The sequence below is a fragment of the Magnolia sinica genome, chromosome 16 (genome assembly GCF_029962835.1).
Source record: "Magnolia sinica isolate HGM2019 chromosome 16, MsV1, whole genome shotgun sequence".
Classification (NCBI taxonomy): Eukaryota; Viridiplantae; Streptophyta; class Magnoliopsida; order Magnoliales; family Magnoliaceae; genus Magnolia; species Magnolia sinica.
Genome location: NC_080588.1, coordinates 26005237 through 26031497, shown reverse-complemented (window position 1 = coordinate 26031497; position 26261 = coordinate 26005237). Strand labels below are relative to the sequence as shown.

At 40.8% G+C, this 26261-nt stretch overlaps 1 protein-coding gene across 2 annotated transcripts in view; it reads left to right on the top strand.

The window, feature by feature from the left end:
* Positions 1 to 17070, top strand: part of LOC131228558 (coatomer subunit delta-1-like) — a 62439-nt gene extending 45369 nt beyond the window's left edge. For both annotated transcript variants that reach the window (XM_058224306.1, XM_058224307.1), the window contains 3 exons: positions 14182 to 14244; positions 14375 to 14471; positions 16636 to 17070. In XM_058224306.1, the coding sequence (XP_058080289.1) occupies positions 14182 to 14244; positions 14375 to 14471; positions 16636 to 16725 (250 nt within the window). In that variant the 3' untranslated portion in view covers positions 16726 to 17070. The remainder of the gene's footprint in view (positions 1 to 14181; positions 14245 to 14374; positions 14472 to 16635) is intronic.
* The last annotated feature ends 9191 nt before the right edge of the window (positions 17071 to 26261 follow it).

The window sequence follows — 26261 nt, the reverse complement described above, 5'->3', positions numbered from 1 at the left end:
CAATTGACTAAAGATTAGATTTTGAGTGGTGTATCAGTGCCTTGATTTGTGGAAGTTTATGTTAGGTTTTAGAGGGTCTCTTTTGCAAATGAATTTGATTATGCTCATGTTAATGCTTCTGATGAAGTTGAACTGGCCACTTAATCTAGTTACACTGGTTTACGTGGAGGTCGTGGTGGTTGCACAAGTCGTCGTATGTACTGTACTGGCAGTAATGGTAGGTTGTCAAGGGGAGGTAAAGGTGGCCGTGGTGTAGAGGAGATTGCATGTGCACTCACTGTGATCTGACGATTCACACTGTGGTTTTTTGTTGGGATCTCCATGGAAAGGTTCCGAAGGCTAATCAAACTCTTGTGATGGACAATGTTTCTGCATATGGTACACTCACCACTTCTACTTCGTCGAATATCGGTAGTGATTAGATTAGTGTCAAACTATCACAAGAAGAATATTCACGATTCATCTCTTCTACTGGCTCTATGTCCAACAATGTCCCTTCTACTTCTACAGCCACTCTGGCTCAAATAGGTAAAGCATGCCTTTCTTCAGCTCATCCCTCTTCGTGGATCATTGATTCTAGGGCATTAGATCATATCTTTGGTAATTGCAGTTTTTTTCTTCTTTTGATCATGTTTCATTAGTTGTCTATTACTTTAGCTGATGACGCCTTGTGTACTGTTGTTGGACTTGGTACTACTTAGCCTAACGTGTCTGTGTCCTAATCTTCTGTCTTATATGCCCTCAAATTTTCTTTTAGTCTTTATTTATAAGTAAACTAACGGAATCTCTAAATTGTTGTGTTTCCTTCTTTCCTTCTTTTTGTGTTTTTTAAAACCTCAAGACAGGCAAGACAATCGATAGAGGTTATGAGAGGAATGGCCTATATTATTTAGAGAGGGAATCAATAAGTGTTGCTGTACTTCTTGAGGGTCTAGCAATTCAGTGGCATTATCATCTGGGTCATCTCTCTCCAAAACTATAGACTTGTTTCATCCCTTTCGAAGATGTCAAATTTAGAGTCCAAAAGTGCCAGTTGAGTAAACATCATGGAACTCATTTCCCGTCTGGGGTCAATAGGAGTGATGTTTTGTTTAAATTAGTCATTGTGATGTATGGGGACCAACTTAAGTTGGTTTTAAGTACTTTGTTCTCTTTATTAATGATTTTGTAGAATAACGTGGTTATATCTCATGAAACATAGGTCACTTGTCTTTCATAAGGAAATAAAAACTCAGTTTAGTGCAAATTTGTGTATGTTTAGATCTGTAATGCTTTGAAATTTATTTCTTTGAATTTTAACGCCGAAGTAAGGTATGCATGTTCTCACCCTAATATTCGACTGGTGACTCTTTTCCCAAGAGATTTTACCCTAAAAAAGATCCCAAAGACCTGACTTAAGCATCGGAGGGTCCCCTGCACTAGCTAGGGTCTCCTTTGTCTCTTGCTTTTCTTTGTGCAGGTTCACATAAGTTAACCAGGGAGGGTCTACCGGAAAACTACATCAACAAGACCTATGTACGAAGTTAGGGCATTAATTGTTAGACCTCTTGTGCTAATACACCTCAACAAAATGGGGTGGTTGAGCATAAGAATAGACATCTGATTGAGGTTACTTGTACTTTGTTATTAGTATTGAATGTTCCACTACCTTACTAGAGTGATGGAGTTCATATTGTATGCCATTTGATAAATAGGATGCCATTGTCAATTTTAGACGGCAAAACACTGTTCTCATTGGTATTTCCTAATCGACCACCATTTTTTTCCTTCCTAAGTGTTTGGTTGTATTGCTTTGTTCATTTGCTTGGGTATGGTCAAGATAAACTTGTGCCTCGTTTTATTAGATGCATCTTTTTGGGATATTCTCACATTAAAAAAGGTTATTGGTCCTTCACTTAAAAAGCAGTTTGTGCTAGCTGATATTACATTCTTTAAACATGTCTTGTTCTATGGTAAAATTGAATGTATTGTATAAGCTGCCATGTTGTTGAGGAACCACCACCTTAGAATGATTTTACATAGATATATTACACAAAAAGGAGAAAAGATTAAGTATCTCAGACTATTCCCTTTCAATCCACACAATCAGCTACCACAACTAATGAGGTTCTCAGTCTTTTTAAGTCTGCAGAAGTTGTCAATGATCTACCTATTGCAATTGGTAAAAGTAAATGTTTCTATGTTCCTTATCCAACCTCCAACTTTGTTACCTTTAACAACCACTTGTCCACAAATTATTAGAAGTTTGCTCTTGCCTTGTTTGACATTTCTATCCTTGAGTCTATTCAGGATGCATTGTTAGGTGAAAATTGGAAAAAAAAAGGGCTATGGATGGGGAGATGAATGCCATGTATTCCAATGATACATGGGAACTAACTGATCTGCCATCGGGTAAGACACTGATTAAGCGTAGATGGGTTTACATGGTAAAAGTTTTACTTGATGGATCAATTGATCATTACAAAGCCATGTTGGTTGCTATTTGTGATTAACCCCCCTTTTAGCTAGATGTAAAGAATGCACTTCTGCATGAAGAATTACATGAAGAGGTTTATATGGAGCAACCTCCTCGGTATGCTGCTCAGGGGGAATCCTCTAAAGTGTGTAAAATAAATAAGTCTACATGTGGATGGAAGTAGTCGCCAAGAACCTGATTTGAGAATTTCAACAGCGTGGTGGTGTTGTATGGATTGAAGAGAAGTATATTAGTCCATTTTCTCAAAGCATGCTACATCTGACTATATTGTACTTGTTATGTATGTGGATGACATTATAATGATAGGTGATGACTTGCCGAGAGCCTGGTTTGAAAAGTTTAGCAGCGTGGTGGTATTGTATGGATTGAAGAGAAGTAGATCACTCCATTTTCTCAAAGCATACTACATTTGACTATATTGTACTTGTTGTGTATGTGGATGACATGATAAGTGATGTCTTGGAGGGTATTGAGAAGCTGGAGTCGTATCTTCAATCTCAGTTTCAAATCAAAGTTCTTAGTCTTCATCGATATTTTCTGGAGATCGAAGTGATAAGATCTAAAGTTAGAATAAATTTATGTCAAAGGAAATATGTTTGTGATAGAAAAGGCATGTATGCTAGGTGCAAAGCCTACAGATACATCGGTAGATCCCCTTTTCAAACTTGACCCTGAAGAACGAGAGTTATTGGTAGATCCTGGCATGTACAAAAGATTCGTCGGCAATCTTATCTATTTGACCATCACCAGACCATACACTACCTTTTCTATCGGCGTGGTTAGTCAATCAATGGAAAGTCTAAGAGCCCCACATTTAGCTGCAGTTATGAGAATCTTCAGCGCTTAAAATCTGCACTTGAGAAAGGTATCTTGTATAGATCTTATGGTCATCTCCTGATAGTTGGCTATTCAAATGTAGATTATGTAGGGTCTAGACATGACAGATGGTTGACTATAGTTTAAAGCACCTTAGTAGCAATGTGGTTACCTGGAAATGTAAGAAGCAGGATGTGGTTGCCAGGTCAAGTGTTGAGGTGGAATATAAATCAATGGTACACACAACTTGTGAACTTGTTTAGCTTAAATCACTTCTTGAAGAATTGGGGTTTGTGGTTCAAGGTCCAAATCAAGCTGTTATACATATTGCCAACAATTTAGTATTCCATGGGAGAACAAAGCATATAGAGGTTGAATACCACTTCATTCAAGATAAGATCTCTCAAAAAGAAATCTACATTCCATATATTTGATCCCATAATCGGGTCGTAGATTTATTCACCAAAGCACTTGGGAAGTCTTAGTTCGAAAAACTTATATTCAATTTGGATATATATGATATCTATGCTCCAGCTTGAGGGGAATGTTAAATGGTCACACGGCTGGACTATTTAGGCTATTGGGCTTTATCGTACATGTTGGATAGTGTTTAGGCCATAGGATTAGTCTTTGCTTATATTACTTAAGTAAGAATGGTATTTTTGTAATTTCCAGATGCTTTAGTGACAACCCTAATAAAATTGTAGAGTATGGGACACATAGAGGCAATTGAGCTGCAACAGTCCCACTTTTCTTCTCTTCTTCCTTTCACTTCTTTTCTCTTATTTTCTCTACTTCCTTCCCTAATTTTGGTAGTTTCTCTCTCATCACACGTTTTCACAGGGCACTTGACCAGAGATTAGTAGTGGAAGATTAGATAATGCCGCTTTGATCAAGGTTAGTCTACCCCTAAGGAAATATGCATGTGCTTCCAAATCGACTTATTCTCAACTTTCTAAAAACCTTATACCACAAGTCTTTTGCAGGCTTCCCAATGCACAACTGCTGACCCAATTAAGTGGAAGGAAATGAGCCAGCCCTACACCTGAACACTTATGCTAGCTTTTCAAGTTTCAACCTCCTCCTTGGAGATACCTATACCCAACATTTCACTCTTTTGGACATTCACCTTTAAGCCTAACACCATTTCGAAGCAACAAAGAATCTTCCTTAAGTTGTACACCTTTGACTCTGTATAGGAAAAAGGATTGTGTTGTCTACAAATTAAAGCTGGGATACATGAAAGTCTCCCTTGTCCACCTTAAATCTGCTAATGAGCCTTGCCGCCTCCCCTTTGGCCAACATTCTACTTAGGGCTTCCACTACTGCAACAGATGCAAACGGGGATAACGAATCCCATTCCCTAAGCTCTCGAGATGACTTGAAGAATCATTTTACCGACTTGTTTACTAAGGCAAAGAAATTGGCTGAACTTACGTACACCCAAATCCATCTCCTCTGCATCCCTCCACACCCAAAGTTGCCTAGCATGTAATCCCAAAATCCCATTCCACATGATCATATGCCTTTTCTACCTCAAGCTTGCATACAACGCCACTCTTGGCTTCCTTATAGTGAGAGTTAATGCATTCATGGGTGATCAGAGTGTCGTTTAAACCTACTTGCCTTTGACAAAGGTGTCTTGAACTTTTGAAATGACTTTCCCAAGGATTGACTTCAACCTTGAAGCCAACACTTTAGCTAGAATTTAATATGGGGCACTGATAAGGCTAGTGGGTCTGAAGTCCTACAACCATTTTGCTTCCTCTTTCTTGGGAATTAAAGTGATGATTGAAGCGCCGAACTCAATTGGAAGCCGATTGCTATCAAAGAGCTCAAATAAGATAGAGATCAAATCTTCTTTTATAGACTCCTACAACACCTGGAAGACCATGAGGGGAAGCCATCCGGGTTGGAGCCTTATCTCTCCCCAACTTGTCCACTAATGCCTTTATCTCCTCTTCGGTCAACAACCTCTCAAGGGAAGTCGCCCTCCTCAATAATATATTGAAATTCCAAGTTTTTCAGCCTCGGCCTCACCCACCCATCGCTTGAAAGAAACTTCTTGTAGAAAGATACAATAGCATCACAAACTTCAAAATTTTCCTCCAATTTGACTTTGTCCACTACCACGCTATGGATCTTATTGTTCCTAAACCTAGCACTTGCCAACCCATGAAAGAACTTCGTGTTCCCTTCCCCCTCCTTAAGCCACGTTGCTCTCAAGCGTTGCTTTCGTTTGATTTCTTGAGCTTTACCTTATTTATAACAATGACTAGGGCTATGTTTTGACAACCCTAGTCATTGTTAGTGTTCCTAATATCGATACTATTGGCTGATATTATCGTTATCGTTGCCCAGCGAGACGAAACCCATCCAAGACCCTGGAAATAATAATAAAAATAAATAAAACAGATTTCTTTTTATCGTGCGATATATCGCACAATTGTTTCGCGAAATCGCCGATATTAGCGATACTATTGTGTTGTATCTGTTGATTTACTGGAATTTATAAAATAAAAAAAAGAATAGGAAAAATCTTTCATAAGAGGTGATTTTGGTACCTATGGAAGAAGATTGCGTGATCAGAAGCTGAATTTGGTTGGCCACTCGATCGAGAGCTAGTGGTCTGCCAAAAATCATGGGGATTTGGGGGATTTTAGGGTTCCGGAATGACTGGAACCCTATCTCTATTGCAAAATTGGCTTTGGAAGCTCCTTTTGAGGACGCAGATTGTGTCCTACCCCCGCCCGTCTCTAGCTGGGAACAGGAATAGCTTTGAGTGGCCACATGATGTATGGGTCTTATCCACACTGTCCATCCATTTTTTAATATCATTTAAGGGTATAAACCCAAAAATGAGGCAGATCCAAGGCTCAAGTGGACTACATAATGGGGATTAAAGTCTTACAGTTGAAAACTTCTTAGGGGCCACAAAAGTTTTGGATGGAGCTGATATTTTTGTTTTCTCTTCATCCATGTCTATGTAACTTTATGAATAGGTTGGATGGAAAATAAACATCACGGTGGTTCCTAGAAAAATTTCAATGGTGAGAATCATTATCACCATTGCTTCCTGTGGTGTGGTCCACTTGGGCCTTGGATCTTCCTCAATTTTGGGCTTATATCCTAAAATGATACGAAAAAATGGATGGATAGTGTAGATAAGACCCATATATCATGGTGGCCACTCAAAGCTTCTACCCATTCCCAGCTGGAGATGAGCAGGGGTAGGACGCAACCTTTTTTAATGGATGTGATAGAGACAGACAAGATGTACAGGCAGATGGTCTGTCACAAGCTCTGTGGGGTCCACCTTGATGGATATGTTTTATCCAGGCCGTCCATCCGTTTTTTCATATTATTTAAGGACGTTATGCGAAAACTTAACCAAATCCAGATCTCAGGTGGACCACACCAAAAAAGTGGTGAATGACCATTAAAAGTATTTTATAGGCCACAAAAGTTTTGGTTTAAGCTAATCTTTGTATATTTCCTTCATCCAGTTTTGATTGACCTTATTAACGGGTTGGATGACAAATTTAAACATTACGGATCTACTTAAAGTAGGCCTTGATATGTTTTTAATGGTGAATATTCAATAATCATTGTTTCATGTGGTGTGGTCCACCTGTGATTTGGATATACTTAATGTTTAGGACAACATCCTAAAATGATCTGTAAAAACGAATGAACGAAGTGGATATATAACATATCATCAAAGGTGGGCCCTACATTAAGGGTAACATCGGCTAAGCAGTTACCCATGTAACATCTAATCCGCGCCCCTTAAGGGAAAGTGGATTCAGTGCGACTTGGCTGCACCAAAAACGATGTGGTCCTTACGGTGGGGCACACACAGATGTATATATTGTATATCCATTCTATCCATCCATTTGAAGAGATTATTTTAGGTCATAAGACAAATAATGGGTCAAATCCAAAGCTCAAGTGGACCCCACCACACAAGAGTGGGGATTGAACTCTTACCATTAAAAACTTTGTGAGGGCCACAAAAGTTTTCGATCAAGCTGATATTTGTATTTTACCTTGGCCCATATTTGTATGAACTTATGATTAGGTTGGATCTCAAATAAACATCATGGTGAACCCCATAGAAGTGGTTTCAAGTTTCAATGGTGGGTGTCATTGCCCCCATTGTTATCTGTGGTAGGGTCCACTTAAGCTTTGGATCAGCCTAATTCTTTGGCTTAGGCCCTAAAATGATCTCTCCAAATGGATGGACGGTGTGGATACAGCACATACATAATGGTGAGGGCCATAGTCAGGGTCCCACACACATCGTTGATTCCGTAGCAGGGCTGGGTGCGAAAATGGTGGTACGCGAATTTCCTGATAACGCCTTTCGCAGGAAGTTCCTATGCAGGGATGCTAGGTGGGGCCCATCACGATGTTTCTAAAAAATCCACACCGTCCATCCGTTTGTCCAAATCATTTTAGGACATGAGACCAAAAATCAGGTGGATCCAAAACTCAAGACGGCCATAGGAGAAGGAAAACTAAAAAAAGTTTCGTACCGTTGAAACCTTCCTAGGCTCCACTCTTTCCTCCCGTGCAGCCCACTTGAGTTTTGTATCCACCTTATTTTTGGTCTCGTCTTAAAATGATTTGGAAAAAAAGGATGGACAGTGTGGATTTTTCAAAAACATCATGGTGAGCCCCACCTAGCATCTCAGCGCAGGAACTTCCTACGAAAGGTGTTCATAGGAAATCAAGTCCATTTTGGGATCCACTCGGTGGAACGCGGATTGCCTACTAACGCTATCTGTACTAGTAGCTACTGGTCGATGCCCTGTGGGCCCCACCATAATGTATGTGTTTTATCCGTGCCATCCATCCATTTTTTCAGATCATTTTAGGGTATTAGCTCAAAAATGAGGAAGATCAAAATCTCATGTGGACCACACTAAAGGAAACAATGGTGATTGAAGGCTCACCATTAAAAACTTCATGAGGGCCACAAAAGTTTTGGATGAAGCTGAAATTTGTGTTTTCCCTTCATCTAGGTTTGTGTGACCTAATCAACAGGTTTGATGCAAAATAAACATTACAGTGGGCCCTACGAAGTTTTTAATGGTGAATGTTTAATCACCACTGTTTTCTTGTGGTGTGGTCCACTTGAGATTTAGACCTGTTTCAATTTTGGCCACATGCCCTAAAATGACCTGAAAAAATAGATGGACCATGCGGATAAAACAAATATCATGGTGGGGCTCACAAAGCATTATCCAGTAGCCACCTCGCTATTGGCAGTGTCAATATCAAACCCCTGGAAGCATCTGTACGCAACCTGCATCCCACTCGGTGGATCCCTTATTATGGGGGACACTGTAGGCTATGTGCCTTACATCCACACTTCTATCAATTTTGAAAGCTCATTCAGGTCTGTAACCTTATGAACAAGTTAGATCTCAAATAAACATCATGGTGGGTCCTAAGAAGGTTTCAACGGTCGGTGTCACTGTCCCCACTGTTTTTTGTGGTGGGGTCCACTTAGTTGTGTTTTCATACATGTTTTGATACATTTATAAATGTTATACATTATATTTGAATATTGTTGCCTTAGTTCAATCAGACAGCGCATGGCTTATGACCCTATACAAAGGAAACCTGTTGTGTGCACTTTTTTTTTTTCCACATGTTATGATTTAAAAGTGTGTATTAAAGTCTTTTTTTAACAATTCGTGAAGTTTCCTTGAAAAATTCAACCATTTTCCCCATGTTTCCCAAAAAGTGCAATAAATTATGTGATACGAACGATATATCCCATGCGATAATCGATACGCATCTTTATCCCAAGGGTGCGATACATTTGCACAATACCTATATTTCGAACACTGGTCATTGTTATGAACCCAAATAAATAAGGTGAAGAATCGTCTTATCAATAAGATAGCTTTATTTATACCGGTAAAGTTACAGTTTATAGGCACCCTTGTTGCAGTGTTACGACCTTTATGATTTTTCTATGAAATGTCTTGATTTTCTTTAGCAAACTTACCAATTGAAGAAAATTAAAGAAAAATGAACCAGTCAATATGCCATGATAGGATGGTCTGCGAAATGATCTTGGGAGCCTTTTTTTTTTTTCCAATGTTATGACCTTTTTATTTTTATTTTTTAAAACCTTCCATGAAATGGTCTTGATTTGCTTGAGCGAACTTCTCTTACCAATTGAAGAAAAAATAAAGAAAAATAAACCAGTCAAGATGCTATGACGGGATGTGTCTACTAATTCAAAGTTTTGGATTCTAAGGGTGTTTTTGATGCACTAATCAGTGGAACTGTGACAATTAGTCTATGATAGTAGTGACAAAATTGTTATTTCCTTGCCATTCGTATAGAAAATTTGGGCTTTAAATTACAATTAGGCTACTTTTATGTAAGACTTGAAAGAATTGTCAACTATGATTTGACTCTCAAGGGCTCTGTCTACTAGTTAAGGCAACCTCATTGTTTTGTCATTTCTTCTTAATTAAATTGGATTCATGCATCCAAGCCATTTGATCATAAGTTATGCGTTGTTTGACTGAACAAACGCAAAGATATTCAAATTGAATGCATAACATTTAGAGTGTATGTGATGATCAAACGTTTGTACTCAAATTCAAAAGCTCTGGTAGCTCCTTTCCTCGCCCAACTATACTCAAATTCAAACCCTAACTTTTCAATTACAGCCCCAGTTTCAATGCAAATACTAATGTATACCATTACCAACCCCTAACCTCACCTTAGAACAAATATAAGCCTTGAAGAGTCCAGAAACTTAACCTGAATCCTTAAAACAGTTGACAACCAAGACCCCGAAACTTCATATTCAAATTTTGCACCCATCCCTAAACCCCCCAAACCCGTCCCGATCCTAAAAGAGTACCGTTACGGGTGCATCTAAACCCAAACGTTGGCTCTTTCTTCAATAAAAACCTTCTACATCCCAATAGACCCAACTGTAGCCTCCTAAACCCCTTAGATTTGTAACCACAGCTTATATCTCATCCCTAATTCCACCCCACAACTCAAACATGACACCTTTTCCCAAGCACTAACCAAAATTCAGCACAACTATCACCCTGAACCATTTCCCAAAGAGTGATCAGTCCCAAAATTGACCACAACCTGTTTACTTCTAGCCATAACCCAACCCATTCAAACTGCACCAAATTTGCCCTTATCTTATCCCTAATAACTGTCTCTGAATCTGTGCACTTTCAGCCCTTAACGCAGACTGTCCCTGACCAGAAAACTGCCCCAACATCTATCCACATTCACCTCTTAACCGAGCCCATAAACTGACCAGAAACTGTACCAAAATTGATCCACTTCCAGCCCTTGATCCTGCCCATGAAACTTTCCAAAAGCCCCTATTCAACTCCAAAGCCTGTAGACTAATCCCATCTCTCTTAAACCTAGACAAACCCTATAGATCTGTCTCAAACCCAGCCTATTGTTCACACTGATCTGGTATAATTTTAAAGCTGACAATTAGTGGGACTTCTTTCAGACCTGAGAAGGCAGGCAAAAACCCGAACAATATGGTGGTGAAGATGCTACAGCAAATAATGGGAAAAAAGGGTGCTATGAGCCTATGACAAGTTGAATGCATAATTGGATAGCGGGGCAACTGTTGCAGTGCAAAATAGTGATAAAGGTAACTCTGACCGATGATGAGGATATCGCCACCCTTTTGGACAGCATGGATCATGCTGCACATAAGATAGCCAATCAGCACAATAGATCAACAATCAAGATTGATCGATTGGAGTTGGGACAGCATGTGGTCCTTGTTTATCCATCGAATGGAAGGTGTTCAAGGACCAGTTATCGCGCCAATTTTGTCAATGTATTTATATCTTTTGGCCATCTGTATGCATCACCACAACGACCTGAACAGGCTGCATAAAGTGGTATCAAAGCAGGAGTTACACCTAGCATGACCAATCCAGGTACCAGTTCATCTACCTTGCTTCCCCATCATTTACACCATCACCTTCCGTTCCATCTAAGCTGGTCATCAAACCCCAAATGTCTTCCTAAGTTCAAGACCGTAAATGAAAGATCATCAACGTGAAATTGTGAATGTTAAGGAGATTAGCAAAAAAGATGTGGAAATCAAATTCCCCACACAAGGTTGAGTTGTTGATTGAGATTCAAGATTGGGGGTCTAGAAAAGGAAATTGAGGAGATGATATGATGCAAGCTTGCCATAAGGCAACACAACGCCTTGATTTGGAAGAGGATGCCTGGGACGTAGCTCGTCAATATTCAATCTTGAAGATGTGCTTGGGAATTTATGGTGAAATTTGGACCTTAGCAAAGGATTAACATTTGATGAGGAACCTGAGGAGATTGACTTGAAGCATCAATGGCCACCATCTTCTTAGCACCAAATTGTTGTCGTTGATCTACTATAACCATTGTTGCACCTCTCACCTCTATCATATGCTGACCACTCCAAGTCCATCATCAATGTCATTGAAGAAACGTTTGAGTGCTCATATCCATACAATTCAATTGACGTTACTTTGTCTGAATCCAGTGCTTGGGAGTGATTTGTATGTCATTGGAGAACTCCCGAGGAAACAAAACTTAATAATTAGTTTTCTTCAACATGGGGATTGATCCAGGCAGCATTTAGATCAATACCTTCTTCAACATTCATTTCAAAATGGCCCGTGATCAGAACGTTCAAAAGCTCGTATTTTAGACACGTCACATGGGGGGTCATCATCATCGACCTAGGACTACTATTTGAATCATCTAGATTAAGCAAAGGTGAATGATTTTTTATGGTGCTCATAAAGATAATTCAACTTGGGTGGACGTATCTGATAGTCTGGATTAAGCAAAGGTCAACGATTTTTTATGGTTCTCATAAAAGATCTATGTATTCGACTTGGTTGGACATATTGTGAATGCTGGAAATTGGCGCCCACGCTTTTTTATCTTTGTTTTGAGGTTGTATGGGATGATTTGGACTGATGTTATAGACTTGGAGTCGCCATTAGCCAATTAGCCCAAAATCCCGCAGTCGGCTAGAACCTGCAGAATCTATAAAAGCTAGAGAATCTGGAGACTCCCTTGCTTTAAGTTGTGACTCCTAATATGCGACTTGGGATTCCGAGTAAGGACCTTAGTTACAGAGAGGGAAGGTGTTAGGCACCATCTCTGTTCATACGGGTGTGCGGTCTTTACGTCGTGTGGTAAGCTGATCTTAGGGGATAAAATGATAGGATGTAAAGCATTAAAAGAAGACTAGGCAAACTCCGATTTCTGATATTGTAGGGCTCGGAATTCCAGCAAGCCACAAAGCATACGTCCAGAGAATGTCTAGAAATGGAATTTACGAAGAGATGTGATGATATTAGAATGTTATGCAATAGGACTAGGCTACCATGAGTTTCTGATGTAACAGGATCCGGAGTTTGGCAAGTCAGAGCATACGTTCAATGGAAACCTAGAGGAGCAGGGGATTTGAGAAGGGAAGTAATGATGCGATTGATGAAGTATGAATGCTAGTGATGATGGCATGATCTTTGGCTTGCACTTGAAATGGCTCGGATGTTTGGGTGCACCATGGTTGAAAGGGTTGGCCTAAGTGGGACTAGGAGGCTAAGAGAGGGTTGGAGGAGGCTAGAGGGGGTTGAAGAAGATGGGAGCTTGAGAACTCAAGCACTCCCTCTCACTCTCACTCACTCTCTCCCTCTCTCTCACTCTCCCCCACTTGGTGAGAGTTGCTTCTCTTTGTTGGTTTTTTGTTGGTGTGAAATGAAGAGAGGAGGGGGGTATTTATGGCCCCTTAGGATGATCTGTTGGTAATTCTAGGGAGTATGAAGGGTGAATGATGATGTGGCAGCCTAGGATTGGCAGAGGGAAGGGAGATGCCACACGGCACTTCCTTATAAGTTAAAAAGGCTCAGTAAAATGGTAAATATGAGGAATTCTAGGGTTAAGTAGGTCTTAGCAGAGTTGACTTTTAGGGGAGCAACAATTGTAGCTTGGGGCACATTTTTCGAGAGGCGGTAATCGGATTACCGCCTCTTAGTGTTCACTTCTGCGATTTAGCCAACTGGCTTGTCCGGGCCTGGAGAATGGCTAAAAGCTTGGGTTTGGGGATTTGGCTTAGAAATGGCTCAGGTATGGCTCGGCTTAGGTAGTGGCTTGGGTCTGGCTCAGCTCAGGTAATGGCTTGGCTTAGATAATGGCTTGGGTTTAGCTAGGGTTTGGCTTAAGCTTAGAAATGGCTGATGTTTTAGGTAGGGAGTGGGGTTTAGGTTTTGTTCCTAAGGATCATCCATGCTCTATCAAGTTGCTAGCTTGGGTGGCAACAACATCCTACATCATGGGTACGAATGCTAAGAGAAGTCAAGGAAAGTGAGTGGTGGTAAGCTTAATACGACAACTACATCTCTTAGACATAAAGCGCATGACGCACTAAGCCACTCACAACTCTATCAAAAGAGGATCGCTATGGGAGGGTAATGCCAGGGAGGGTAGTTGAACCCACGCCTATAGGGGAGCAGGCCCACGGTGCTGGCCACTCACCCAAACCCCGTCAGGTAGGAGTTGAATAATGTTGACTTCGATTATTTGGAAAAAAAATAATCAGGCACTACAAGGCCAAGTGCACCTGGCTCCTCTACAATGGCCATGTGTATGGAACTATGCAACAATTTTGGTGATTGAATGAAAGTTTTAGCCTCTCTCTCTCTCGTCCTCTTAATAGAGCATGCATATAATTGGAGGATGTAATTCCTAAGGGTGCGATATCTTGGGTTTCAACAATGCAATTCACTTGTGCATCACTTGTTCTGTTCTTTGCTGTTAGGCACTGGTTATTCAATCAACATTTGCATTTGTGCTTCTTGCAGGTATGACCCGAGGGGTTCTGTCTTGGAGTGGTCCATTCTTCTTATTGATAACTCGAATCGCAGGTCAGAGAGTACTTCATTTTAAATTGCATATGATCTTTTACAACAGCTTTTTTTCTTGTCTTTCTTTATTGAGTCTAGCTAAGCTAAACACACGGAAACCTTGAAATTCTGTGGTTGAACCCTTTTGCAGTGGATCAATGGAGTTTGTTGTTCCTCCAGCAGATTCTTCTGTCTTCTTCCCCATCAACGTTATATTTTCTGCTGCAAACACATTCAGTGACGTAAAGGTTTGTGCCTGGACTTCAAGTCACAGCATTTGGCAGTTTTATTCTCTCTGTTTCTGTTTATAGCATTTCCTGGCATGGGTATTTTTGAAGTCTCGTGTTGTGGTAAGTTTCCCTCAGTAACTTTTTGTTCTTTTATGAAATTGGTAAAATATTTTACTTTCCACAATATTTATAAATTGGAGAAATGTTCCAATGCTCTCAGAGCACCATAAGTTATAATGCTGCATTGGGACACTCTGTCTAACCCATTGTCCAGTCTATTCATTAGTTTCATCTCGCATTTCATGGACTACCTTGCAAACAATAACCATTTGATCAGTGGAATTTAATATGGATTGTCTTGATTGTTTACACAAAAATAGGTCCAATGAACAATTTGATCCATCTGTTTGTTAGGGCTCATAATGGAGTTTTTATGATTCTAAAGAATCACTTTTGTTAGGCAATCATAATCATCCCGTCAATGGCTTAGAGAAGGGATGGCTAAAGAAGATAAGGCCAAATCAAGGATAGGTTAGATCATCTGATCAGTGCGTTTTTTGTATGGTAGTCCAGGAAATGTGTTCTAGACTTGATACAGGGTACAGATCAATCAACTGAACTGTCCAGTAAACTGATGCAACTAGAGCACTATAACTAATGGTGCTCTGGGAGCACTGGAGCAATTCTCTATAAATTAATGCTTTTGTCACTTGCTTGGTGGCTGAGCTCTTTGTGTTACAATGGAGGCTAATGATCGAGTGTGACAAGAGAGTCACTCAGTTTGGGGCTTCCCTGCTTTGTAATTTTTTTATTTTTCTGTTTTAATAAGATTGTCATTTTTCAAAAAAATAAAATAAAAAATCTAATCTTCTGAATTGGTTAAGAAAAACCAGCAAGTGTGCTTATGTGATTTCTTTAAGTGGTTGATGATCATTTTACTTCAGTAATGCACATATGTGCTGTTTAGTTAAATTACCAGAAGTGAAATGGCTATTACACCCCAGATAATGCTTGTTATAAATGACTGTTTGTGTATTCTTACGAATTGTGTATCCACCAGCAAGATGATCAGAACAAGTACACATTGAAGATGTGGGTCCCAAAGGCCCAAGTTGTAGGTCCAGCCACCCACTCAATGAGCCCAATGTATCATCCTACTTGCACCTTCAAATCTTTTAGAAGGATTTATTTTCATTCACTGAGGGCTTCAGAAGGGCTTTTAATATATATATATATATATATATATATATATATATATATATATATATATATATATATATATATATATATATATATATATATATATATATATATATATATAGATGATTTTTCTTTTCTATGAAAGGGTTGTGCTATGGTTACACCCTAAAATAATGCTAGTGTGTGCTGCTACAGTAATGCTAGTTTTTTTCTTTTGGTTCTTTAAGGCCATATTAAGGGCCGAGAGCCTAAGATGTCGTGTAAGTTTGCTTTAAAGAACATATATTCTCCTCATGATTATAGACTTTACCCCAACTCTTTGGTGTTGGCTTTATGGATCCTGTTTTGCAGAATGAAAACATGAATGTCATGATCGCTGAGCAGAACTTAGATGACTGGCAGCCTGCCTGGCATCAACCCTTCCTTATCCAGGCCAGGCACCTGTTGGCATATTTCACTAGGTGGATTTTAGGGTGTTTCACACACAGATCAATGGCTACAGGTGTGGTCCACCAATGAGTGGACCAACCCGACTTCACAGCAAGTAATCTTTGTGATGATCCATCTTTTAGATGGTTCAGATGTCCCACAAATGACACATTGGGGTCTGGCACATCTCATCTGGCAGAGTTTAGGTTATACACATGCACACAGGCACCCATCATCATATCATCATCATAGCCTTGTCCTGACCATCTGGGGTCACAGCTTTATGAATCCTGTTTTGCCCATCAATCCTATCAAAGGCGGAGAGTTTGATTGGAAAATGCTATTGAAGGCTGTAAATTGAGTAAAATTAGATTGTTGAATGTTGGGATATGTTTGATTTGATTGTATGAATCATAAAACTTTGTGAATCAGAATCCAATTTTGTGATGAGTCTCTCCTATGATCTTCTGCAATTATACAATTTGCTCAACAGTAGACTGGGTCAACATGAAAAAAAATAAATAAATGTTCTGATGCATGTATCTCTGTGCAGGTTGTTAGTGTCTTGCCACTAAGAGGTGGCCCACCTCCCAAGTTCGCTCAAAGAACACAGCTGATCGCAGAGAACTACCATGTTGTTTGAGTCCAAGCGGGAGCAGCAATAGACGGGTAACCTCTAATGTCAGGTTGTGTGGGTCCCATTTTTACTCCCCAGGATATGTATTGCCTTATGTTTCGGGATTTTTGTTACATTTTCTTTGAATAGGAATGACTAGAACAACATTTGGGCGGTTATTGGTCTGGAGAATATAATTAATTTTATTTTTCCCATCGTGCTGATAATTAGATTTGTTAATGTGACAAGTTGACCATCTCGGGGAGATTTTTCTATCTTGCGAGTTTATCATACATAACTGCAGTATCTAGAGTGATTTCTGAGAATGATATTAACATGCAACGGTGCTCTACAGGCCAATCTTTTGGAGTAGAGACCACTTCTATCTGTTGGACATCTGTTGTGAGCTTGAACACCCTAGCCGAGAACCCTCGTAGAAAGGGGGAGCTATGTCGAGTAAACATGATCCATCTTTACACACTCCTGTCATTGGTTTTAGGGCTGCAACTTGGGTCCAGGTCCAGGTCACCCTGAACCCAATTGACCCCAACCCAAGTTCAGGTCAGGTTGGAAAATGCCAACCCAATTTGAATTTTGGTTGAGCAAATTCGGTTGGTTAGGTCTGGTGGGGAATAATCACATGTATTTGGGTTGGGTTGGGTTTCCTATTAGGTCCTCTTGAAGTTGGGTTAGCTCGGGTTGACGCTCAACGTGACCCCACCCACCCAAGACTAGAGTTGCACCCCTACTTGGTTTATTCCTTGCAGAATAGTAAATGAGAGGAAGGCTCACCTGATGCTTTCTTCATCTGCTATTAAGAGAAAGACTGGGAAGACAGGGACACCTGGCCCCATGTTATCTTAGGGCCCATTTGGCCGGGTGGATTGGAAGGGATTGAATGGTATTAGGGTGGATGGCATGGATTTCAAGGTAATGATGGTGTTGTCAGTGGATTGTCTTAAGATCCATGGGATTGCTCTATCCCGGGATTGCTATATCGAGTCTGTTTGGCACGCCCGGCCAATCTCAGGATTAACCCTTCTCATCCCTTCCAATCCCTCGAACCAAACACGTCCCAGGAAAATTTAAACGGATTAGGGTGGATTGGATGGGATTTAAAGGTAATGATGGTATTGTCAGTGGATTGTCTTAAGATCCATGGGATTGCTATATCCCGGGATCAGATCACCCAGTCTGTTTGGCACGCCTGGCCAATCCCCGGATTTAACTTCCAATCCCTTCCAATACCATCCAATCCCTTCCAATCCGCTCAGCCAAACGGGCCCTTAGCAAGACCACAACAAAGTCAGCTTTAGTGAGATGTCCCCAAGCTTCCCATGGCCAATCAAGGCCCACCATGTGTCATTTTGCCCCTCACCTACTCCCTTATTACTACATTGATATAGGCTCTACCTATAAAAGCCCCTCACCCTTTCATTCCCATACATCTCGCCCATCTTCCAAATTCCATACAAGTTACCTCCACTCCCTTCCCTAGCTTAGCCTCTAACTTAGCCTATCTCATTATCCTAACCCAAACCCTAAGTCTTTAGTTTACCCCCAAAGCTTTATAGCCACCAAACCCTCCACCTACTCTAACTTACCCATCCAAACCATCCAACCTATTCTAACCTACCCATCCAAACCATCCAACCCACTCTAACCAACCCATCTAGTCCACCTAATCCATCAAGTACACTAAGATCATCTCACCACCTCAATTTTAGTGGAATAGGGCAGTGTTGTCAAAATCCTACGATTTACGATATACGATTTGAGTCCAATCTTAAGTAAAACGATTTGAAACCCACTTTTGAATCCCTTTTTATATGAATCTTACAATTTTATGTTTTGAATCCTACGATTTAGGATTCAAAATATACTGCTTTCTTCTATTTCAAGTTTCACTTGGCTTTCATTTAATTTTTAAGTTTAATAATCATTTAGAAAAAACCTTTCAAAAAAAAAAAAAAACGAAAAAAAGCAAAATTGCTTAGAAAAGATATATATTCTCTTCAACGTTAAATTGTAGATTTCTTTTCTTTTCTTTTATTTTATTTTATTATTTTTATAATTTCTTAATTAATTGGTTGAAACATCAAATTGATGTATGACTTATAAGAAATGTTTTTATGGATGATTACTATTATGTTGACTTATTTATTGTGGAATGATGGTTAGAAATCAAAATATCTTCTTCTTATTCTTCTTCTTCTTCTTTTGGTTTTTTTTTTTTTTTTTTTGTGCCTCTTTACATAATTAAATGTCGCTTTTCCAATGTCATTCTACATTCTAGAAAGGTAACAAGAACATAAATCATTAAAAGGATCTTTGTATGGTTTTTAAGGAAAATTTCTTGAAAGATAAGAATCCTTTAGCACTATCACAACATGGTATTATTTGGTGCATATTGATGGCAAAAGGATGATTGCTACATTTTTAATTTTTTTTGATTTATTTATATTTTTCATATTTTTAAGAAATCATTAAAAAATCTTATGATTTGCGATTCAATATGATTCAACCCCAATTACAATTTGCGATACGATAACGATTTTGACAACATTGGAGTAGAGTTAGGTTTTAAGAGACTCAATCATATTTTCTACCAAGAGTGTCCGGATGCTTCATCCCTTTTCTCATATTTATATCGAACTTCTTATAGAGTATCATTTACTATTTTGTTTATTTTTGTCAATAGCATACCTCTCTTCCCATACACCCCCTACTCTCTAGGCAACCCTAGGGTGTATGCTCTGCGCCTTGCCAGGTTTTTAGGATCCTTAATGCAGGGGCATTTCACACTGGGCTCGAGTGAGGTAGCCTGTGGGATGCGGGGACATACTCGGGGCGGGTGGCTCGTGTAAGGCGGGAGCCATGTGATTTGGGGCCCATGAGGGGGTTCAGCCGAGGTCCTAACCTATGCAATATGGGGCCTAGGCTATGAGATAAAAGGATTAATTCGCCATGCTCTAACAGTTCAAGCTTTTAGAACAAGTGGTTAATTGTCCTGCATCAATCTTGTCACATAAAGGCAAGGCTAGGTGATCGCCTAACCTTGCCTTTTAATACTCTGCTCTTTAGTTATAGTTTATGTGAGTGAGCCGACTCCACAACTGTAACCTAGTAGAACTTTCTAGTCAACTCTTGACTAGGGTTGTACATGAACCAAGTTAGCTCGAAAAAGCTTGATTCGACTCGGTTCAAAACTGAGTTCGAGCCTAGTTGAGCTGATTTTTTGAGCTTGAAAAAATTTCGAACCAAGTTCGAGCATGCCCGAGCTCGACTCGACTCGACTCGAATCGTACCCCAACTCGAATCAAACTTGGATCGAACCAGTTCGGTAACTCGGTTACTTTGATATTGATGTTGCTCACCAAGTGTTTGATAAACTAACTCAATGAAGTGTCCGGCTGGTGGCAAATACTCTTTTTTCTTGATTTTGATGTTGCCTACAAGGTGTTTGATGAAATACTTGTAAATAGCTGTTATTGTTTTACATACAGTAAAAAATTGAAAGTGCACTCCATGTGTTTGTGAAAATGCCGCACGGGCTCAATCTTGGCTCGAACTCGGCTCGAACTGGCCCAAGCTGCTGACCGAACCGACTTGAGCTGGCCAATCAGGCTCGAGTACCGAGCTGAACCGAGTTGGAGCTGGGGTCAGCTAGTGGCTGAGTCAAGCTGTGCCAAGCTCGACTCGTGTACACCTCTACTCCTAACCTTGTTTGTAATCAGCTAGGTAATAAGACCACTCTAGAGTTCAAAATTCCAAAAATCCCATAAAGTAGAGGCCGTACTTTTGTGCCGACGGAGAAGGGGTTAAGAGAAGGGTGCTTAACCCATCTCCTCTTACTTAGAATCTCTAGTCTAAGCCAATTGCAAGAGCCAGTCTTTTACGAGGAGTCTTCAGATTTCCAGTTCTTTTACAATTCTGCAGGGTGTAGTTGACTGTGGGATTCCGAGTTAATTGGCTAGTGGCGACTCTAACCCAACCGCACATCATTCTTGAGTCAATACCACACCCCCTTCCAAGACAATAGAAGTGAGAGCCCAAAAAGACGCCTGTGGGCACACCGCATCCACAATATCATTTAATGATTTTTGGGAATTCTAATTAGAGGCTGGTTCCTCTCCAAGTCCCTGTTCTTATTCTACAATTGCTGTGTGAGACCTGCAAGTCGTGTGCAGAATCCAACCTGTCCACCATGATTGCCCTATTATGAATGTTTGACACCCCAAAAATCAGGCTGACCGAACATCACATGGGCCACCATGTGAGCTTATATGTTTTTAGATGGTTGTCCATTATTTTCTATGGTGTACCCCACCTAATGATTTTTTGGGCATCCCATCATCATTATCGTGTTGGATTGGCATTTGCACAATCAGCTAGGTTGGTCCAGTCACAAAAAACCATGTACAACCATTTTAAAAAAAAAAAAAACCTCCAAATTCCCATGGTGGCCCACATAATAGTTGGATCGGACTGATTTTACCAAGGGTCTGAAAAATCAAAGACCCCCTTTCATGGTGGGGCAATCCTGATGGACAAGTTGGATGACACAGACACTCGGTGGCCCCCACACGCAGAAAACTTGGAATAAGCTTATTCTACAAGGACCTGTAAAGGAACCTGCCTATGGTGGGAAACGATGTTTGTGACTAGCTAGTTAGATCACTCACGTATAATCATTGCTTTGTAGAGCTTTTTAGGACACGAGAATCCAGCTACACACCACATCTGGATTTGATGATTGACTCCCCTAGTTAAGAGGAGGGAGTTCAGGTATGGCATGTACCTCAAATCCCAACCGTCTAAATAGTGGAACCTATTGTGTATTGGTTGAGTCCCCTAGTTAAGAGGAGTTGTAGGCTACTTTCCTTTTATTTAGTTATTTATTTATCTTTTCTATCCATTAGTTGTCCACCAATTGGCCTGTCAGGATGTGTGATTTTTACGGTTGTAATCCGTCTACAGTGTGCCCCCACTATTTGGGCGGTTCAGGTTCAAGGTACATGCAACGTCAACTAAAGAAGCCATCCCAACAATGTCGTTGTAGTGTAATGCTCAACATGCTATCATTTCCGATGGTATTATGCAGGAGGAGACGTTGGCCGGATCTACCAACGCAATGGGATGGACCCACCGTGGTCTGCATGTCCAGCATCCAACCCATCCAGAAAGGTCTCCCAATCATGAAAGTAGGAAGCGCAAAAAGCTTACCAATCCAACCATCATATGGGCTACCATGTGGATCCTGGGATTTTGGACGCTTATCCAATGCTTTCTATGGTGTGGCCCACCTGGTGATTGCATAGCTTGATTATTATTATTATTATTTATTTTTTATTTTGGAAATACCATCAACAACTTGATGAGCAGATTGAATTTCATAAAAACAACACGGTGACCCACATCATTGAAAAAACAAAATGGACCACTATCCAAAAACACTCTAATTCTTGAGGTGGCCAACATAATGGTTTGGATCGGCCTATTTCTAGGCATACCAATTCCATGGTGGGGCAACCTTTTTGGATGGGTTGGATTACATGAAAACACTACGGTGGGTCCCAAGAATTGTAGAACAAAGCTTCTTACTAAAAAATCCCAGGGGTAGGGTGTAGAAGTGGCAATGGGCCACATAAGAGCCCGGACAAGCTTGAGCCCAAGAGAGTTGGCACGGCCAAAAAATTTGACAAAATCCCCAAGCGGAATGCTAAGTTGGACGGATTAGAATATCCATCTATATATATTGCCTACTTGCCCATCCAACTCTTCCATCATGTACAGTTTGTTTGCTGTTGTTTTCTGCACCAGGTGCACGTGCGTGTCAGAATTGAAATTGCAGCTTCAATTTAAACTAAACAACAATGACCCCCGGCACTAAAATATGTAGACACACAGTGCATGACCAAGATTTAAAGAGACCGGTCGCCTATTCAACCACGTGCTCAATGTATAAAATCGGATGAGGTGATATTCAAAGGGTGGGGTTCGTCCTTTGATGATGAGTTGTACCTTTTTCTTCCGTACAAAAGGACTTTTCAATACAGACAAAATGGAATGGGAAAGAGATTCTTACAATTGGTCATGAACAATAGCTGCGGAACACTCTGTCAATGGAAGAACTGAGTCCAGTGTGCTAGCATAAACTCAAATTACAGCTAAAGATTATCAGCTACTCTGTTACTGCTACGGATTACACTATAGAATGTAAAACAGTAGGCTTGGAAAGTAAATATTATACTATGAAATGTAAATTGACATGATAATTAAAAGATAGATTTGGTTTGTTTGGGTTGGTATGAGACGATCTTCCTTCTTCCTTTGCTTTGTTATTTATACCTTTGATCCAGCCATTCTGGATCCTTCTAACATTCCGACGGTTACCATAATCATTCTTCATTACTGCTCTATGAATAATTCCCATGTTCTAACTTCCTTTGCTTCTCCTCTTGCCACCTGTCATGTAACCGTTTGAGCATGATCATTTCTCCATCAGCCACTCAAGCAGCACATAGCACTACCTGATACGTCCTAGCTACATTTATCGAGAAATCTCCTTTGTACATATCTGCAGATCTCCAAATTCACCATGCATATCCATACAGATCACACGTAACTCCCCTTGATTGGTCGTAGAAGGGTATGACAATAATGAGGATGAACATTTGCTCCCCACATCGATGTACGTTTGACAGAAAGGTGATAGCGACATACAACCCCTCATTAATAGTGCATTAATTGTGTATACGTGTCGCCAAGAGACCAAACGCCTTCGGCTGATTCGTTGCAACGCGCTAGCGACGGTCACGTTTTATCAAGGTAGAGGAATCTCGTGCTGACACATGTACCCATATCGATTTTAACAAAATAGTAATGATGCCCTAATAAATGCTTCATTTCTTGGACCGATATAAGCGCCATTTTGAATTTTATTCTCGCGCTCTCATCTTCCTCTAAAACTTCATATTCTTTGAAAATCTCATTCCCTTTCTCCGATCTTCAACAATGGTTGTCTCTTCTTCGTCTGCTCCTTCCTTTAATCAAATTGATCTGATGGTTGTGATGGACTCTCTTTCTGACAATTATGTCGAGAAAAAGTATTCGAATCGCCACTGGGCGACTACCTGCGCTTGGGCCTTGCATTCTCCCCTACAACGGAGATAGGTGAGGTTTAGGCGATGGATCCATTGTTCCCTCTCTGCCTCACGGAGACTCTGTTGATCCAATCCGACTCCATTCCTTATGTCGCAAATGCCTTGAAGAGTCTCAGGTCGTGGCCGAAGCCGCTCTCGGAATGTGAGTCCTAGTTCGCTCGTATGTCTTCCTAGCACAAGGAGATTTGGAGAAGAGCAGGCATTTATGAATGCATCAAACTCTCTGTCGAAGAGTATCTAGTGAACTCGACCCTTCTCTTACTACTTTGACCTTTTGGAGCACATTGACGAATACCTTCTTCTTTGGCTGTGGTCTGATGAGCTCGATTGTACTAGATATCTCGGCTCTAACTCAGTTGTTACCCTTCAACAAGGCAGTTTATACGAGTTTTTTGTCCAGGCGAGGCAAGGATTTCACGAGCAAGATTGTCAAAATCTACACCAACTTCATAAAGGCCTACCGCAAGTTCAATGGCTCGGTCGACGAAGAGGAGCATGTAGCCTTCTTCTCTAGATCTGCCGCCACTTATTGTGCATGAATGCTCAGCAAATCACCATAGAGTATATTGCTTTGGCCGAGAACCTCGCTCATGGCTACACACTTGCCCTAATACCATTTGTGCTCAGCCACTTGTAGAGAGGGATCTATGAAGCCACCCATAAGGGTTTATGCTCCGTAAGAGGACCACTGTGGCTTATGCAGATGTGGTTCTACACATACTTCCACCCTTCTCTGGTACACAATTCCATGCATGACGCCATGACCTCACTTCATACAGTGAACGAATCCTCCACGCCCTTCGGGAGAATCTTTCGTGTGAAGTGTATCTGATTGCATTCTTTTCTTTGAATAAGACAAAAAAAAAAGACTTTCATGCCTTTTTCCAAAGGAGAATACAACCCAGGCTTGCTCACTAGCCGCTTTTCATCAGAAAATGAGGAATCTGCAACTCGATCTCATCAGGCATGGGGAAGCTATCTCATCGGCCAAGATCTTCCATACGGAGGATCGGTCGAGTAAGGTAAGAATGCTAAAGCTTGGGTTGAGCAATATTACCCCCAACTGCTTGCTTGGAAATTCGATAGTGCATCCCCTACCCTCTTACTCATAAGACTTGCAATTAACCGTCATTCAATCGCAGAGTGGTGACTGATGTAGGCCTCTATCCATCCCTCTATTCTTCCTTCCTTAAGGCCACCGACGCTCTCAAACTCCCTAGCTATCCCAACTCACCACAAGTGATGGATAACTTCCTTGAGTAGTGGGAGAATCATTATTGTAGATTATTGAGGCAGAAGCACCCCAAAGAAATCATCTGTTACTTCTCTTCGTAACTCAAGACGAAGGGAAAGAAGATAGCAGTGACTCCCTTGGCCGCCACACCGGCTAAGAAAATAAGTAAGCCGAAGACAATGTCAGCCACCTCCTCTCCTTCCAAACTCCAACGACTAAGGCTGCTACTCTAGCAAGCCAAGAAGTGGTGAAAGAAATTCCCGTTGCTCCTGCGCCAACTCCACCAGCTCCTCAGCCTCTAGCAACTCCAAGGAGAATCATGGACCTAGGAACCTCGCTTGGTCCAGCTCCTAAGGCACCATTTTTAACCCTTCGGCACGTTAGTCCTCTCAAACCCTTAGCAATATCGAGGATCGACTACTATCGGCATCCTCAGGGCCTTGACGGTCATCAAGTGACTCTTCGGCCGAGGCCATCTCTTCGTTTGAAACATATTTCAAAATCAAGTACTGGACAGGTCTATCCATTATTGATTACTAAAAAGAGTTCAAGGAAGGCTTCAAACGTCACTAGGAAGCTCATTATAATAAATGATGGAATAAATAGTGGCAGAATAGAGAGAGATTGAATGATCCCGATCTTCCCTTCGATGGGAAGTATCTTACTCCTTACTGTCCTTTACTCCTTACCGCCCTAATCCGCCACCATTCCCTACATCGACTCAACCGCTAGCGACAATAATAAGAAAGCCTCAAGCCATTAGTAATTAGCCCATCGCCTACGCCATCCGATCTGACTTAGGTGGAGATCGCTTGGTTATATATGTATTTAACTATTCTGAATTCCCTGTTTTTACATCAACTAACTCTCTTTGTTCCTTTTGTAGTCACTCAGGGGCTCATGGCCACAAACAAACAAATTGTTGTGGTGCAACCACAACAACAATAACCATCATTAGTGGTCGATGCTCCCGTGAGTACTGAAATTCAATGATTCAGAGACAATGGTCAGCGCTGAGGGCCATCTTCTCACAACCCTCCTGAAGTCAGTACTCTCCCTTCTAACTCAAAGTACATGATCATGATCTCTCCTAGTCCTTTCGCTCTAGTTGATCAGAGCACAGATGAAGTACCTCTCTCGCACCGATCAGCCGAGAAGCCATC